This window comes from Erpetoichthys calabaricus, chromosome 18, assembly GCF_900747795.2.
Source record: "Erpetoichthys calabaricus chromosome 18, fErpCal1.3, whole genome shotgun sequence".
Classification (NCBI taxonomy): domain Eukaryota; kingdom Metazoa; phylum Chordata; class Cladistia; order Polypteriformes; family Polypteridae; genus Erpetoichthys; species Erpetoichthys calabaricus.
In genome coordinates this window covers 5,339,049-5,357,626 of record NC_041411.2, presented here as the reverse complement: position 1 = coordinate 5,357,626, position 18,578 = coordinate 5,339,049, and the positions used below count along the sequence as shown (strand labels likewise).

Here is an 18,578-nt window from a genome sequence, read left to right as displayed (position 1 = left end):
CGTGACAATGACGATGTTACTGTCGGAGAGGGAATTTTAGTACCTCGCTTAACATGGATTGGCCCGCCGTTTCAGATTGATTTGGAGATTATCGAATAGAATGGCAAGCACTGCAGCGTTCGTCCAATCAAAGTGTAGCGGGGCGGGGACGAGCAGGGGTAGACAGCAGAGTAGTTCTTGTTTCTGTTTGTTTGATGAGTTAGTTGACTGCGACGCAGATCGCCGACAGGACACCGGGGTGGCACTGTCGGAGCGATTCTTTTCGAATCACTTCGTGTCATCGGAGCTCGACATTCACCGCAGAGAAGACGTCGTTACTCGAGGTAAACTTTCCCTCTTTTCACTTTCCGCAAAGTGAAAGGAGTCTGCGGGAGTCCCGTTCAGGAAGCGACTACTCGGTTCGGGGTACAGGACTTAAGGATGGAGCTGGGCCGAGTTCAGGTAAAAAGCAAACAAATAAACGTGAGCGCCCCAGCATCACGACGACGAATGTCATTCGTCCGGTCGTTAGCAGTCATTCTGTTACGGATCTGGTGATGTGATCGTTAATAATGTTTGGGCGTTTTCGGTGGTCTGACGAGGTTTGTACTTTACCTACGCGGAGACTGCGCTTGGCCAGCCAAGCGTTCATTTCCACCATCCTTGTAGGGCAGGGAAATAAGATGATGGAATGGAAAGCGATATTGGATGGCAAAATGGGAGGACTGGTATCATCTGATCACGAGTTAGGATCACGTAACGTCCCGATGGGGGTGGGGGACGACTTTAGCTTTTCATTCCAACCGCCTCTCAGTAAGGAGTCCAGGGTTTGTATCCCAAATCCTCCCAGCGTGGAGTCTGCATGGTCTCCCCACGTCCAAAGTTATGCAAGGTTAGGTGAATTGGTGGATCCTAAATTGGCCCATGTGTGTTTGTCCTGCCATGGCCATGCGTCCCGTGCTAACTAGAATAGGCTCCAGCAGACCCCCACCACTCTGTTCAGGACTAAGCGGGTTTGAAAATGACGGACTGATTGTTTCTAACAGGCCTTGTGTAGAGGCCGTGGAGGGGAGGCTCGGGCTTAGGCTGTCCGCAGAGGTGTTTTACTCTGTCTAAGTCATGCATTTTCTTTGTAAGAAAATCATTTAATATTGTGGCAAATAAAAATAAGCTTTTAGAATTCATAGATTGTACGTAAAATCACGTGAAAGTGCTAACAACTCTATAAACATTGATCATTATGCAGGGAATGTAAAGAACGTGGCATGTGCCATCACGGCACGTCAGCGACAGCCGCTCATCCCTACATTTTCTAAAGCACCTTTTTGCCCAAATGGGAGGAGCAGACTCTACAAGTAGCACAGGGATCAAGGCAGTAGCCCACCGTGACGGGGGCCACAGATCCTCAGCTGGTTATCCGTAGGACAGCAGGTGTGGACGCTGACAGAGGAGGCCAAGTCTGCACAGTCCCTGGAATCAAACCCTGGGGGCCCTGGAGCTGAGATGCCTGCATGCCAGCGTTGAGTCCCTTCAAAATAAAAGCCCCTTCTCCTGTGGTGGGTGTCCAAGTAAGCGTTTCAGAAGAGACGTGGAGAACATAGGGGGACACTTACACTATACAGGTCTGATGGACAGTAATGGCCGCTCTCCCCCATAAAAGAAACACCTAAGCAGTTTTAACATGCTTCTGGAGAACGTCTAAGACTTGGGTTTTGTCCACACTAATCTACATTTTCATTGAAAAAAAAAATGCCATTTGTAAATTAAAACCATCTCGGTCCACGCTGGCGTTTTCACAATGTCAACAAGAGTACCTCTATTAGCACTAAAATGACCAAAAGTGCATAAGACGCTGGGCTCACACACAAGGGAGGACAAGATCCTTGAAAGAAAAACTGTGGCTGCGATATTTATTACAAAATTTAGTCGACCAGTAAATAACTCACTTTTTGTGAATACGCATGCAGGTGAGCGACACAACTGATGCCCTGGAAAGTGATGCCTCTGTGCCCGCTATGTTCGAGTGTGGTTTACTCCCGTGAAAAGTGACCAATCAGAGAATGAGAAGCTACTGAGTAATGAGCAGGATCCAATCAGCGGCTGCGTTTCTGTGTTGTAAATATTGTCGGGGAAGCGTCGACGAAAGGCGAAAATGTCAAAAGACTCGAACTGTGGACCCCCAGAGTGCCCCTCCATTGAGGTTGTTGCCACTTTACATGTTTCAGTGATGACAACTGGTTGCGATTAGGGTTGTGTGACTCGTCAATTCAAGGAAACCAAGTGGCAAAAACCTACAATCTGATTGGCCGTCCTGAAGAGCGAAGGTCTGCAGCTGGACCCTCTCGAAAATGGAGACTGAATGAGGACGTCCCCTCAGGTGGGACACATCTGATCCTTGTCATCACATGGAGACGTTCACTGGTGGAAGGCCTTGCCTCCCTCCAGGTCTGAGTATCTGTACGTAGATATCGCCCATCAGGCATCGATCAAAGATAACGTTTAGTGATTATCGAGTTCATGGGTGCGTCTAAGTGCACCATGTCAGGTGAATGATGGCAGAGTTAGAAAATGGAGAATAGATGTTATTCACTAAAGCACGGAGATCACCGCATCGTTAAAACGCGCTGGGTCCCGGGGGGTCGTCAGAGTCCATTTTTCCTTTCTAATCTCCTAGTTCTGGCTGATGAGATACAGTGAGGAACATAAGTATTTGAACACCCTGCGATTTTGCAAGTTCTCCCACTTAGCAATCATGGAGGGGTGTGAAATTCTCATTGTAGGTCCATTCCCACTGTGAGAGACAGAATGTAAAAATAAAATTCAGGAAATCCCATTGTATGATTTGTACAGAATTTATTTGTATTGCACTGCTGCACAGAAGTATTTGAACACCTGAGAAAATCAGTGTTAATATTTGGTACAGAAGCCTTTGTTTGCAATTACAGAGGTCAAACGTTTCCCGTAGTTCTTGACCAGGTTTGCACACACTGCAACAGGGATTCTGGCCCACTCCTCCACACAGATCTCCTCTAGATCTGTCCGGTTCCGGGGCTGGCGCTGAGCAACCCGGAGTTTCAGCTCCCTCCAAAGATTTGATTTAGGTCTGGAGACTTTAGGTCTAGGCCACTCCAGAATCTTGATATGCTTCTTACGGAGCCACTCCTTGGTTATCTTGGCTGTGTGCTTCGGGTCATTGTCATGTTGGAAGACCCAGCCACGACCCATCTTCAGTGCTCCGACTGAGGGAAAGAGGTTGTTGCTCAAAATCTCACAATACATGGCCCCATTCATCCTCTCCTTAATACAGTGCAGTCGTCCTGTCCCCTTCGCAGAAAAGCACCCCCAAAGCATGATGTTTCCACCCCCATGTTTCACAGTAGGGATGGTGTTCTTGGGATGCAACTCCTCTTTCTTTTTCCTCCAAACACGGCGAGTGAAGTTTAGACCAAAAAGTTCTATTTTGGTCTCATCTGACCACATGACTTTCTCCCATGCCTCCTCTGGATCATCCAGGTGGTCATTGGCAAACTTCAGACGGGCCTGGACATGTGATGACTTGAGCAGGGGAACCTTCCGTGCAATGCGTGATTTGAAACCATGACGGCATAGTGTTCTACCGACAGTGACCTCTGTGGTCCCAGCTTCTCTTCATGTCATTGACCAGCTCCTCCTGTGTAGTTCTGGGCTGATTCCTCACGAGGTGAGATCTTGCATGGAGCCCCCAGTCTGAGGGAGACTGACAGTCGTCTTTAGCCTCTTCCATTTTCTGACAATTGCTCCAACAGTTGATCTGTTTTCACCAAGCTGCTTGACAATTGCCCCGTAGCCCTTTCCAGCCTTGTGGAGGTCCACAATTTTGTCTCTGGTGTCTTTTGACAGCTCTGTGGTCTTGCCCATGGTAGTAGTTGGAGTCTGACTGACTGTGAGGTGGACAGGTGTCTTTAAAGAGCTCAGACAGGTGCTACTAATTAAGATTACTAAGTGGAGTAGAGGTGGACTTCTTAAAGGCAGAGTAACAGGTCTTTGAGAGCCAGAATTCTTGCTGATTGCCTGGTGTTCAAATACTTCTGTGCAGCAGTGCAATACAAAGAAATTCTGTACAAATCATACAATGGGATTTCCTGAATGTTATTTTTACATTCTGTCTCTCACAGTGGGAATGACACCTACAATGTGAATGTCAGACCCCTCCATGATTTCTAAGTGGGAGAACTTGCAAAATCGCAAAGTGTTCAAATACTTGCGTTCCTCACTGTACCAGCAGCTGTAACTTGGGTTCGAATGACAGCAAGGGTCACGGTGTAGTCGAAGTGGCCCCTGTATCTGACTACCGCCATTAACACTCCGATCTTTGTTTTTTATTTTTCCTCTCTTTTTAGGACTGTTGAACTGGAAGTGAAAGATGGCCAACGTGGGTACACACCTCTGTGGAAACTGGTACGTGTATATCGTAAAATCCTTGAAAAGAACAACATGAACCCGCCTGGCGTGTTTGTTTTAGTGTTTTTTCCCCCGTAACGTGAATGCACCGAGACGCAATAAGCTGTTAATTTTAGCTTTTGAATGAACGACTGGTACACCCCGAGGCCTCCCTAACCTGTCTGTTCATCTCCGCAGCAAGCGGGACATCCCCACGGAGAACTTCATGATCCACGAAGTGCACTGCCGGAGGAACATCAAGTTGTGCCCACTCTGTGCAGAGCCCATCCCCAAAACGGAACTGGAGGAGCACATCGACTCCCAGCATGCACAGGTGAGGAGCCGCATGGACCCCGACGGTCGGGTCCTTGATTGGAGGTCCTAATTTGGAACGTCTTCACGCAGAATTACACATTCTGGTGCACCAAACGCGTACCACCTGCACAATGGGTGTGAATGACAATTTGAACAAACGCAAATGGAATTATTAATTTACATAACTGGTAATGGCAACGTATGGTGGAGAGAAAACACAAAACTTAGCAGGGAAATCTCAAGTGTATACAGTGGAAATATTCCTAGGAAGCAGCAGTTACCTTTTCTAGTAAAAAAAATAAATAACTAAAATGCCCAGGTGGCATATGTTGATCCGAGCTGGGAGGCCTGGCAGTGCCAGGGAGGTCCCCAATGTACATACCTGCACAGATCTCATCTTCTGGTCCATTTAATATAACGGGCACAAGTCGAACTCCTTGGTTGGTTGGCACAGCTGCACTCACCTCGGGTTTCTTATTTCTGCCGCAGGTTGTCTGTAAATGTGCAATGAAGATGGAGAGGAGCCAGCTGGAGGAACACCAGGTATTTAAATTAAAGTAAATTAAATCAAAACTAACATTATGTCACCAGCATTGCTTTATTTAACTGAAGGGTCGCTGGTGGCACTAAGGTTAAAGCAGGTTTAAGGGGCAAGCTGAAGCCAAAGCCTGGAAGCATTTAGCACAAAGCAGGAACAACCGCCATATGGGGTGCCAGCCCACTCATCACAGGGTGAAGAGACTTTCACACACACACACACGCACGCCACCGGGGGAAAACTGGAGCGTCCACAGAGATGATTGCCACCACTGTCCTCGAGGCAGGTGTTGTCATCTACATCTCCCGACTCCTGCACCCCTAGGTGAGGCCGAGTGGCCTCCTTCATACCCAACAGTTCTGGTTCTGCCACACCACACCTGGGAAACACTTCCGGATCAGACAGTAACCTCACCGAATTAGGGACGCAACACCCATGGAAACCCCTAGAGGGCTGCCCCATGGGACTACAACTCCCAGTATGCCCAGCAGTTGTGGATCTGGGGACACCGGCCCAAGAATGCTGCCACCCAGTGCCCTGGAGGAACATTGAGTGTTGATAGGAGACAGTGACCTCAGAGAATTAGGGATGCAACACCCATAGAAACCCCTAGAGGGCTGCCCCATGGGACTACAACTCCCAGGATGCCCTGCAGTTGTTGATGTGGGGATACCAGCCCAAGAATGCTGCCACCCAGTGCTGAGGAAGAGCATGGAGTGTTGATAGGCTTACCTCCCTAAGTCCCTCCACTACTCCAGATCTGGATCTGTTGAATCCAACTGGGATGCCAGTCTGGCCATGTTGGCATGGCGTGTCCAGCTCTCCTGGCTAAAACAGGTGCCACCCTGGCCATGAATACTCACTGATTGGGTGTTGGGAACAGCGTGCCAGTCCATCCCGGCTGCCTGCTCCAGTATGTGTGTTTAAACGCAGACACACAACACCCACTTGATCGACTTTTTGTCAAAATAAGCAACAACATCACATTTAGTTATTTTAGAAACAAAAACCGAGAGGAGACCTTTTAGTCCATCAAGCTAATCAGCTAAGCTCTTCCAATAAATTACAAAAACGACTCATTTCTAAAGCACATTTTCATACAAAGGATGAATGGACGGACATCTAAGGTGTCCTGCAGGGGGCGTAAAGCCCCCCCAGACACAACTGCGGAGTCAAGTACGGATTTATGTATAATAAGGTTCCTCTCCGCAGTTCACGCAGGCACAGCACAACACTTCTATTCTTTGTCTCTTCTTCTCCCCAATTCCTCCCAGCAAGCTTGTCTGCACCCTCCTGACAAAGGGGTGGAACTGCAGACCGCAGTACCTATGGGGTCAGTCACAAGACGTCATTCACGTCATGCCCAGTTTAGGGTTATGGGACTCCTGGGCTGTTTTGTGACCAACATGGTGGGCATTACCTGACCTGCGTCATAGGTATTGCAGGCTACAGTTAGACCCTTCACCCTCCTGACTTCAGTCCACCCTCTCCCAGGGAACGCAGAGGGGCTCCCTGTTTAAGTTGGACCCCGGAGTCCTTCAGGTGCCCCAACGCCACACCTGGGGAGCCCTTTCTGGGAGGTGACCTCCTTCTGCAGCTCCGCCTGGTGCTACTCGAGTACCTCACTTGGACTACAGCTGCTCCCTGGTTACCCCATGGGGGCACTGCCAGCTGGATGCTGCCACCCCGTGTATCGGGGGGTTTTATATGTCCACTAAGGACAGTCCCCCAGTGTCCTTCCTAAATGATTTGATAAGCCCATCCATTCGAAAGGTGCCCGCCTGGATAAGGAGCCATTAGTATGGTGTCCTCGGAGACAATGGATGGGACTTTATCTGCCCCTGGGGAGACATTGGGCTTTTTACACAGAACACAGCCACAACAGATCCACCTGATAAGAAATAAGCAATGACGACACCTTTCATGGTAGAGCACAATTTCATCCAAAGCTCAATGTGCTTTACGAGATGTTGTAAAAAAAAAAAAACAAGAATAAACGACAGAACAGAAATAGTAAATGCCCCCACTGCCATTTCTGATGCCAGTCTGTGATGCTGTGCCACTCGCAGAGTTAATGGCTGCCCTGCTCCTCTCCACTAATCTCTGCTACCTCAGTTGTTACTTGCTTTCCTTTTTGTGTTTTTATTTGCTCATCGCTCTGCCTGGCACCCCGTTTTCTAACACATGTGATGCCAACTCTTGTCCCTTTCAGTCCCAGGAATGCAGCCTGCGCCTGGTCAAGTGCCAGTTCTGCGAGCTGGAGGTGACTTTCAGTAAGCGGGCTGGCCACGAGGAGTACTGTGGGACGCGCACCGAGCGCTGTGAGAAGTGTCTCCGCAACGTGATGGTGAGAGAGCTGGGCACCCACCCGTCCATGTGTGGCATTGAGGTGCCGGAGATGTCCAGCAGTAAGCGGCCAGTCCACTTTTCCAGGGCTCCGTTCAACCACAGAGTGTTGCACAGAGAGGGCATTTTTGGCGGCAGTGAACACGAGAAGAGGGCATTCAATTTGGGCACAGAGTCGGGGATGAGAAGACCAGCGCTGGACCTTGCCAAAGACCAGAACCGAGGTACCCAGTTTGGTTGACATGTGACGATTGCACCATGTGCCGCCAGTGGTGGCACGTAAACATAGGCAGGAATTTGAAATGAATAAGGCGACCCTGGAATTAAGCAGGCTTCCCTTGTACAGGTCCGCCAGTTTAGCATGGCAGCGCCACTCGGTTTCATTTTAAAACAAGATGACGACGACATATCATAATCTCTAATTCTGACTCTCTCTGTAGCGGAAAAAGTGAAGCAGAGCAAAAAGAATGGCGGGTGGGAAGCTGGGCACCCCGAGACGCAGGACGAGCGCTCCTCTCTGGATCACCTGCTGGCTCTCAGCCTACAGAACGGCTTTGGGGACGAGCAGACCTCCTGGGGCGACTTTCTGGATGACAGCTTTGTCGAAGAGCAACTCGCCGGACTCCACCAGCCCGTGAGGACGGGGTCGGGCCGCTCTCAGAATTTCAACTCCGAGAATCCAAGTGAGTGGCCTTTTCCGGGATTCATTTTGCAACGTGTGGGTGGTGAGTGCGGCACCAAGCCTACGCCATACTTACGGCCTGACGCACCTCGTCGAAATCACGCCAGCGTGGTTTACAGGCGTAGCCCGAGGCTCATTTTATTCAACATTGTTTCATTCACATATACACAAACACTAGGGGGCGCCCATACAGTTGATAAAGGGGTTGATTTGACCAAAGTAACTTACACAGTTACACAGGTCATGATCCTCCAAAGCCTCCTTCACGAGGCCGGGTGGCAGCTTCTTATACCAGAGCCCTCCCCGGGGTCAAGTGACTTCAGCCTGGAAGCACATCTGGGTCAGGTGGAACCTCATGCCAGGTGTGCACCTTTCTTACAGCCCCCTCTGTTGGGACCCACACGCCGTGAACAGGGCCGCTCACCAAGACTACATTACCCAAGGTGCCGTGCGGCAGCATGAATGAGAGCCTGCCACCTAGCATAGTGGGGGATTAAGTAGCCCCCCCGATACAGTCCTTCCCCGTCCCTACATTTCTTGACAGCCAGGAAAGGGGCTGCCAGACAAATCTGACTTTGACAACTGCCCATCCACACCATCCTGCCAGGATGCCAATCCATCCATCTTGGCATTTAGAACCTGCATGACGTCACGGCCACATTCAGAATGGGGGGCTTTAGACGCTCAACGATGTCTGGATCAGCTGTTAAACAACAGGACACTTTCCATCTTAACTGCCGATGCTGTGCCCAGGGAATAAGTAAAAGACACAGTGAGGTAAGCACGGGCATCTGCCAGCGACAATGACTGATAAATTGGCGCCAACGGAGTGCCAAGAGTGTGGCGGCACAGCACTTTTGAACTGCGCCCCTTGCCCACCCACTTGGAAGTGGTGCTCGGCTGTTACTGCGCCTTTCACCCTTCGGTAATGCAGCCCTGGCTCCTTGTACCCCCACTCGTCATTGGCGTGCCACTTGAAATTCCAAAGGGGGGATTGGAGAAAGGGGTCGTAAACGGAAAGTGCCAACTTCACAAACGCTCATCAGTAACACAGTTTAGAGGAACCCTCAGTCGAGGCGCCAACTCCGGTTAAGTGAGGTCCGGCGTGGAATCTTCCATTTGTGTTGTCGTGTCGGCGCCCATAAAGTTTGGATTGTGGAATTTCAGATTAGCGGTACTCAACCTGTCTAACAGAGTCTAGCGATTAATTCGTTATCTGGAGGTCGGACCCTCGTGTCCTACAAACCGCAACTTGCAATGTCATGCTGTTTAATAAAAAACACACATCGGCTTACCTGCGCCGCCTTTCTACTCCTTTGTCCCATTTTTAGGCTCCACCTACCGTTAAAGCCCGCCCTCCATTTACGGGTAGTAACTCCTCGTTCACCCGCCACGGTAAAGAAGTTCATTTTGACAAGATACACCTAAACGAACAAAAATGGCTTAAAGGGCTTCACAAATTAGTAGAAAAATACATTAAACAACTTGACTCGGCGTGTCAGTGAGCCAACTTGGTATGCCAAGAGGAGAGCAGCGCCAATGCCCGCTCCACCACCACGAGAGCCTTAATGGTGTCCAACCTCCGCCACCGATGAGGGGCTTCACGAGTAGATGGTGCTCAGTGGCACTCACGTCACCATCACGTGACCCATCTGTGCGGCCCGCCCTTGGAGAGGCGGAGGGTCTCTCTGTCCGTCTCATTCACATTGTGATGCCAACCTAACCCTGCTGAGCTCTCATCTCCTTCCACCACAGCAGAAACCCTGGAGTGGCTGATGTCAAATGGCAGATGGCAGAATGGCTCCAAGGACAAGCTGGAGGACAATGCCACGGTAGACCACCTGCTGGCGCTGGGCCTAAAGGACGACCTCACCCAGGATCTGCTGAGCTACACTGGCTTGGTGAAGGACAGCTTTGTCAACGGGGACCTGACAAACCTCCACAAGCAGTCAGCGATGGAATCAACGCTCTTTAGAAATCTGAACGTGTCGGACCACCGTGAGTATTTTAATGTGAAGTACTGGGCGGTCACCATTGTTCTTGTTACTTTATCGTCATTTAGTGCAAAACAGTGAGACCTTCCTTCAAGATGAGGTGGGAAATACTGTGAATAATCCATAATATGGAAACAGAGGTCACCACCGTGACACCATCAAGGACTTCTGTTTTTGAAGACCTCAACTTTACAAGCCTGCTCAATTCAGAAATCCTGGTAGTAAATTTCAGGCCGGCAACGATGAGTAGTGACGACATGGTGGTTCATACGAACATTTCTTAAGTAAACGCCGTATCACATTATGTCGGGGCCAGTCGTGATTTGTCACGTACCGAACCACTCCGTCCAACCGGTCTGCGACTCAACAGTTGTGGACAAAAATCAGACGGGTTTAATTTGGTCTTCAGGCCCGTTTTATACTTTCTGTGTTTGCATTGCCACAAGGGTCCGCTAGGGCATGTGTGACGAAAATTTTGTCATCAGTCCTGGCGTACTTATCCTCTGCGTTGGTGACCGTGTGATCCAGCATTTTGGAATTGCACTGCCCCATGCACTCATCGGAGGAACAGCTGTGTGAAGTGTTGCTACCTGCAACTACCACATCCAACGTTAAAAGCACACGGCGATAGGCAAGTGGGCACAAATTCACGGCAACTGCCAGATGGACAGAAATCGGCTTAGCCACCTTATTGAAAAGACAAATGTCTGTATGTCCATTTGGTTGCTATATCTATTCCAACAGATGGCACATCACATTTGTAATAATAAAATGTATTGCGCCCTGCCCGGGGTTTGTTTCCTGCCTTGCACCCTATGCTGGCTGGGATTGGCTCCAGCAGACCCCCCTGACCCTGTAGTTAGGATATAGTGGGTTGAATAATGAATGGATGGAAAATGCATTGCACGTGTTAGTCCAACAGATGGCGCATCACAAAAATTTGCAGTAGTAAAATGCATTGCATTTTTATACCTAATGGCATATAACAAAGACATATGCATTGCATGTGTTATTCCAACAGATGGCAAATCACAAACAATGACCCTGATTTTACGAATCCCATACCAAATGACACATAACAGACACATGCATTGCATATGTCATTCCAACAGATGGCTGGTTACAAACATTTGTACTAATAACATCCATCCATTTCCCAACCCGCTGAATCTGAACACAGGGTCACGGGGGTCTGCTGGAGCCAATCCCAGCCAACACAGGGCACAAGGCAGGAACCAATCCCGGGCAGGGTGCCAACCCACCGCAGGTACTAATAACATGCACTGCATTTTTCATTCCAACAGATGGCGCATCACATATTAACACTGCTTTTACAAATCCACACTGCACTGCATAACACACTGCATTTGTTATTCTGACAGATGGCACATCACATTCTTCTGTAGTAATAAAATGCATTGCATTCTTAATTTTAACAGATGGCGCATAACAAACATTAGCACTGCTTTTACAAATCCCATACCCAATGGCATTTAACCGAGACATATGCACTGCATTTGTCATTCCAACAGAGATGGCACATCACACACATTAACACTGCTTTTACAAATCCCATACCAAAAGGCACATAGAAGACCCATGCACTGCATTTGTCATTCCAACAGAATTTTATTACTACAAATGGTTGTGATGCACCACCTGTTGGAATGACAAATGCAGTGCATTTTATTGCTACATGCATTACACAATACACTCCAGTAGCTGGTGCACTGCAAATATTAATGCTGAGAATATGAAGGCGTCTTAGATGCGTGGCACAGCTAATTTTAAGATAATGGAATTTGGAATTGAATTTTATAGCTGATGGGCAAGAAAATGAATTGTCATTTGTGTGCCTGATGGATGTTCTTTGTTCAAGAGCTGGCATTTCTTTTGCAAAGCCCATCTAATCACCTGGAAAGTGCCAGCAATTCATTGCAGTGTCCTCATCTTTTTGGACATTAGGTGGTGGTGAAGAAGATATGCTGCCATGCGAGTTCTGCGAGGACCTTTTTTCTGTGGAGGACTTGATTCTGCATCAGGTAGAGACATAAGTTCACATTTCATCCTCCAGGGGGACCAATGAGTAAAAGAATGGACGGGTGACAGTGTGATGCCATCATGTTGGGCGTTGAACTCCCATTGTGGGCGCCGTGCCGCATTTTGTTACCGAGTCGCAGCCATTCCAGGGACGCTCGATGAGTTGAATGTGGCGGCCAGTTGAGATCATCTCTTGACATATTTGAGCCCTGAGATGCCACACTGAGCCAATCTCGCTTTCTCTTTTGCTTGGTTTTAGACGGGATGCAGTCCTTCCAGCGCCTTCTCTTCCTACAGCAAGCAGCCGCCCTCCCGACACCAGGAGGACTCGTTCAGCCCTGTGCCACCAAGCCCCCTTTCCTCCCCACTTCTCTCCCAAAAATTTGCAGACCTGTCTTTCGACTCACCTCTGGGCTCAGAAGTGAATCTGCCCTGCGAGTTCTGCGGGATGCTGCTCCAGGAAGACGTGCTGGTCCAGCATCAGGTCAGTAAAGCTTTGAGGGTACAATGATGCCAGGCTTGTGCCCTGGCAGCAGAACTCGGCTGCTGTGGCGGTGATGAGAGGCGTTGGAATGGCCGTGACGATGACTTTACCATCGAGAAAGAGAACTCGCCACCTCAGCAGACAAGCCGGCTGTGCTGCCATCCTGGATCCGTTCTTTCTAAAAAGACCATAAGCCGTGGCAACAAACTTTAAACAGGTTAGGGTAGGTTGCACTTGGTGGACAAATACTTGTCATTGTCACACCATCAGTAGATGGCACTTGATTGCTTTCTGTTTTCCACTTTAGTCTTTCTTGACAGGCTTTTACGAACTCTAACATGAGTCTCGGGTGGTATAGCAGGAGACCCCTGAGAGCCACCACCCTAAAGACTGACCTGAAGGAGACACTTAACTGTCCCTACCAGGTATGACCAACAACAGGTTCACATTCGTCACAAATTAGCGGCCGTACCCCCATTTCAAAATGAGAGGAGACCTTCTTGGGCTCTAGAATGTTCTCTTTATAGCCGCTGGACCCTCTTGCTTGTACCCGAGGGCGGCTATGTATACTCGGTCGTCCAATCAGGTCCTTTCTTTATGGTAATTTTCTAGTTTGGGACGTAAGTGGAGGGACATTTCCAGCAAACAATGCACCACACTGGGGGATTAACTTTGTAATTCAGGTTGGCCCAGTTAGAAATAAAAATTAAAATGACGCACGCACGGCATAAAGGACAATGGCGCTTTACAGGGAATGACACGATACCCACATAGCACGTTTTCCTTCTTTAGCAGGAAGACCCCCTGATCACGTGAGCTGACCAAAGTGGTGGGACGGCCTGATGGCATCTCTGAGGACATCCGCAATCGGCGGCGACCAGGATTTGTTATATCTCAGTTAGGGGTTTGTTGTTGGTATTTGGACCGACTGTTCTGTTTTAGCCAGGGGTCCTACACTGGGTGGGGTTCACAGCTTTGTTTTACGTCCTTTTCGACTGTTCTGTTGACCTTAATATGGCTTGGGTTCTTTATTTGTATTCCTTGTTTTTCATTTTGTTGTCCTGTCAATGCCTTGGTTGTGTGGCACATGTGGTGTGCCCTCCGCCGTCTAAATGCAGAGGGTCTCCCACTGTGCCTGGTGGCTCATTTCTAAACGTGATTAGGAGTGGCGAGTTTCGATCCTATTTGTATGGGATGATTACAATAAAATAAAAAAAATAGAGTGGCGAGTTTCCTTGTGCCTGTTGTGGACTCTGAGGTGCTCATGCCTTCTGTGTTTTTGAACCTTTTGCTTTGTCTTGTCGACTGTTTGCTGTTTTCGTATCAGGACTGTTGCTAGCTCTGGGTGGCCTTTTTGCCTTCTGTGCTCCTATAGATCTCCACTCTTGTGGAAAAGCCTTTTTCCCATAAGAATAAATCTTAATACTCCCATGATTGCCCATAATACTAGCCGGGGTTTGAAGGCGATATCCCCCTCTCGGGAGTTCGGAGTTATTTTATTGCGCAGTAAAACCTCTCTTATTAATAGGGGGCGTCACAGGTCCCACAAAGGACAAATCGGAAGTTCCCCCTTGTGTACTGACACGACGCCTGCTTCTCACTCTATCCTCATTTAGGGGGTCACACATTAAAGAACCGAATTTCAATTTGTTCAGGCACATTGGAGTATAAGGCCTGCTGAGCCTCAACAATAGAAGAGGGCAGCGGCAGCTTCTTCCTGCCAGTTATTTGTCTACAGCCGGCTTACTGCACAAAATTCACAGCGAGACATTAAGATGGTAGGCGCCAGAGGTTTCAGTCTTCCTTACTCTTTTTTGACAACGGAAACCTTTATACAGTTTCTGTTGCTTAATGGGATTAATTAATTTAAACCCCTTACTTTCATGTGACGTGTATCTACAGTTAGGTCCATAAATATTTGGACAGAGACAACTTTTTTCTCATTTTGGTTCTGTACATCACCACAATGAATTTGAAATAAAACAACTCCGATGCAGTTGAAGTGCAGACTTTCATCTTTAATTCAGTGGGGTGAACAAAACGATTGCATAAAAATGTGAGGCAACTAAAGCATTTTTTGAACACAATCCCTTCATTTCAGGGGCTCAAAAGTAATTGGACAAATTAAATAACTGGAAATCAAATGTTCATTTCTAATACTTGGTTGAAAACCCTTTGCTGGCAATGACAGCCTGAAGTCTTGAACTCATGGACATTACTAGATGCTGGGTTTCCTCCTTTTTAATGCTCTGCTGTTTGTTTGTGGGCCTTTCTGTCTGAAGTTTAGTCTTCAACAAGTGAAATGCCTGCTCAATTGGGTTAAGATCAGGTGACTGACTCGGCCATTCAAGAATTTTCCACTTCTTTGCTTTAATAAACTCCTGGGTTGCTTTGGCTGTATGTTTTGGGTCATTGTCCATCTGTATCATGAATCAATGTGACTGCTGTATTTAGCTGGATTTGAGCAGACAGTATGTCTCTGAACACCTCAGAATTCATTCGGCTGCTTCTGTCCTGTGTCACATCATCAATAAACACGAGTGTCCCAGTGCCACTGGCAGCCATCACACTGCCTCCACCGTGTTTTACAGATGATGTGCTATGCTTTGGATAATGAGCTGTTCCACGCCTTCTCCATACTGTTTTCTTGCCATCATTCTGGTAGAGGTTGATCTTGGCTTCATCTGTCCAAAGAATGTTTTTCCAGAACTGTGCTGGCTTTTTTAGATGTTCTTTATCAAAGTCCAATCTAGCCTTTCTATTCTTGAGGCTTATGAGTGGCTTGCACCTTGCAGTGCACCCTCTGGATTTCCTTTCATGCAGTCTTCTCTTTATGGTAGACTTGGATATCGATACGCCCGCCTACCCCCTGGAGAGTGTTGTTCACTTGGTTGGCTGTTGTGAAGGGGTTTCTCTTCACCATGGAAATGATTCTGCGATCATCCACCACTGTTGTCTTCCGTGGACGTCCAGGTCTTTTTGCGTTGCTGAGTTCACCAGTGCTTGCTTTCTTTCTCAGGATGTACCAAACTGTAGATTTTGCCACTCGTAATATTGTAGTAATTTCTCAGATGGGTTTTTTCTGTTTTCGCAGCTTAAGGATGGCTTCTTTCACCTGCATGGAGAGCTCCTTTGACCGCATGTTGTCTGTTCACAGCAAAATCTTCCACATGCAAGCACCACACCTCAAATCAACTCCAGGCCTTTTATCTGCTTCATTGATAAGGACATAACGACGGACTTGACCACACCTGCCCATGAAATAGCCTTTGAGTCAATTGTCCAATTACTTTGAGCCCCTGAAATGAAGGGATTGTGTTCAAAAAATGCTTTAGTTGCCTCACATTTTTATGCAATCGTTTTGTTCACCCCACTGAATTAAAGCTGAAAGTCTGCACTTCAACTGCATCGGAGTTGTTTAATTTAAAATTCATTGTGGTAACGTACAGAACCAAAATGAGAAAAAAGTTCTCTGTCCAAATATTTATGGACCTAACTGTAAATATTTTCCAAGCTGCGGACCCTCAGCGCTCTACTCCACAGTAGAGGTGCTCACTTGATATATTATATGTCAGTGAACACACAGTGTGCACCTGATTAGGGTCACAAGTCACAAAAATCTGCAATCCAACTGGGGGGCCGGAGGAGTTGCTGCATCACGGGGGTCTGCAGCTGGACCCGTCTCATTTTTTTTTCTTTATTCTGTTTTATTTAATAAAGGACAAGTGTATCCTTCGACCTCCGACAGCCTGCTTCAGAAACGGCCCACTCGTCCGACGGCCACTGCCTGCAACTGAGAACCTAACCAGGAAGTCCTCGCCGATTCCACAGCGGCGCGTCAGACATCAAGGTGAGCTAACACCCCCACGCCCCCCCCCCCACTAACTCCTCCCACTCTTAACTGAGACCAAGGTGGTTTTCTTGTGTTTGCAGAAGACCCTCATCACAGAGAGAAAGCGGGTACCACTCACCCACTGCAGTCACGAGGGGCAGCAGGGAACCGGAGGCCAGAGAAGGTGCGCTCGGGTTTTCTAGACTCCCAGAAGGATGCGGAGGCCTCTGTGAAGCCACAGCCCCGGCCCAGACACCAGCAACTGAAACAAACCGCGGGTAACCTAAAGGCGGCACGTGGATCACGGCCCCTGGCATCGAGCGTCGATTCCAGCCTTGGGGTGACCAACACTCGCAGACAGACCAGGTGAGAGCGCCTGCCTGTTGTAGGGTTTGCCGTTTCGGTTCGGCAGCGATGGCGGGTTTCTGATTTTGTCATCTTTTTCTTCCTGCTAGTGGGAGAGCCGATGGAAAGCGAAACGCAAGCTTATCGGCGACAAGAAAGGTAATCATTCCAGCGCAGAGACTCGAGAGTTTTAGGACTCGAGCTTCTATTTGGTATCCATACTTCAAGGCTTTCTAATTCCTTTATCTTCAGGTTTATTCTCCCACTGTGGACAACCTGAAAGCGGAAGAGGAAGAATGACGCACTCCCCACTCGGGCCTTCTTCCCTCGTCCACTCCGTCTCAGGCTGCTTGTTACTTCTTTCTATGCAAGATCTTTGGTTTTATAGTTGCTGTGTGGGCTCGGGGGACTTTTCACACGAGAAAACTGCGGCAATGGCAGTCCGTGAATTATGTCTGCAAGCAATGGAGCCTTCCCCCCCATCTGCCACTTTCTCCAAAGGGGGACGGATTTGCGTTTTTCTATTTTGTTTTCCACTAATGTTAAAAGGTAGTTCCAAATAAACTTCTCTTCATAAGGTTGCTGGAGCTATGCTATCATTTTTTCCATTCTGCAGTTATTGGTCTGGAAAGTTCAAGAGTGGAACCCTCAAGTTATTTAGTGTACCGTAGTTAAGTACACAAGCAAGTGTGGCTCAGACAGCAGGAGATGAATCCTAAACGAATTGGGGCATTCCCAGTGGTCAGTCAATCCTCTCTGGCGTAGACCAGACATATTATCTCGTATACAACACGTTCACTCAACTCGCCCTGCTGAGGACTGGTGGCATCAACATGCTGGGCTCGGCTGACCAGATCCTCAGCAGTATCTTCCGGAAGAAATCAGAGATACGGTCAGACCTGCTGGGAGTAATCCCACCAGAGAGATCTGGAAAAGCAGAAGTTCTACGCTGAAGTCCTCCCGCACTGGAGAGCACCTTTACCAGTCGCTGACACCAAAACCTGCAGACACTTGTATGAAACATCCACTTGGGAATGTACCCTCGATTTTTAGGTGACCACTGAAATTCTGTGACTGGGTATGGAATTGGACCAGGTAACAAAAGCTCTGTCTGATTGCATAGCTGTCACATCACCACCATGGTGGGGGGTACAACATTTGTAAAAGTGCTGCTACACAAAATTGTCGGTCATTCCTACGATCCCCTGAATTTCTGTTTGATTGAGTGTATGAGTACATGTTTGTGGACACACCGACTCAACCAAGAATCATTCATTCCAAACTTCCTTTGATACGGTTGCCAGCATAGTATGTCCCAGAGAACACAATTTATTTTTCAAGGTCTTTCATTGACGACACTAGATGTATCTTTTCGAGGTCTTAATTTTAGGAGAGTTGGTTTCCACAGAACAATCGTATTTTCAAGGTCTTTTCTCAACAACGCTAGGAGAGTTGAATCCCAGAGATTTTTTGAGGTCTTTTGTCAATGTCATTAGGAGAGCTGGCTCCAAGAGAACAGACATATTTTTCGAGGTCCTACCTCAATGACACTAGGAGAGTTTAGTTCCCAGAGAACAAATGTTATTTTCTTGAGGTCTTTAGAC

General features: G+C 48.1%; 1 protein-coding gene across 1 annotated transcript; it reads left to right on the top strand.

Annotated features, from left to right (window-relative positions):
• Positions 1–156: 156 nt before the first annotated feature.
• trafd1 (TRAF-type zinc finger domain containing 1) lies at positions 157–17,555 on the top strand. Its single transcript, XM_028825282.2, has 13 exons — positions 157–323; positions 4,359–4,416; positions 4,597–4,732; positions 5,203–5,256; positions 7,464–7,821; positions 8,038–8,280; positions 10,038–10,277; positions 12,239–12,315; positions 12,573–12,797; positions 16,518–16,647; positions 16,731–16,995; positions 17,085–17,133; positions 17,227–17,555. The coding sequence occupies exons 2-13, from the start codon at positions 4,382–4,384 to the stop codon at positions 17,272–17,274; spliced, it is 1,860 nt and encodes a 619-aa protein (XP_028681115.1). The 5' UTR covers positions 157–323; positions 4,359–4,381; the 3' UTR covers positions 17,275–17,555.
• Positions 17,556–18,578: the final 1,023 nt, after the last annotated feature.

What these genes read in the sequence shown, in the direction of transcription:
- trafd1 (XM_028825282.2), top strand. Translation starts at nt 4,382, where the DNA reads ATGGCCAACGTGGGTACACACCTCTGTGGAAACTG. An exon ending in TCGACTCCCAGCATGCACAG is followed by an intron (nt 4,733 to 5,202) that starts GTGAGGAGCCGC and finishes TTTCTGCCGCAG; the next exon opens with GTTGTCTGTAAATGTGCAAT. An exon ending in ACGTGCTGGTCCAGCATCAG is followed by an intron (nt 12,798 to 16,517) that starts GTCAGTAAAGCT and finishes TATTTAATAAAG; the next exon opens with GACAAGTGTATCCTTCGACC.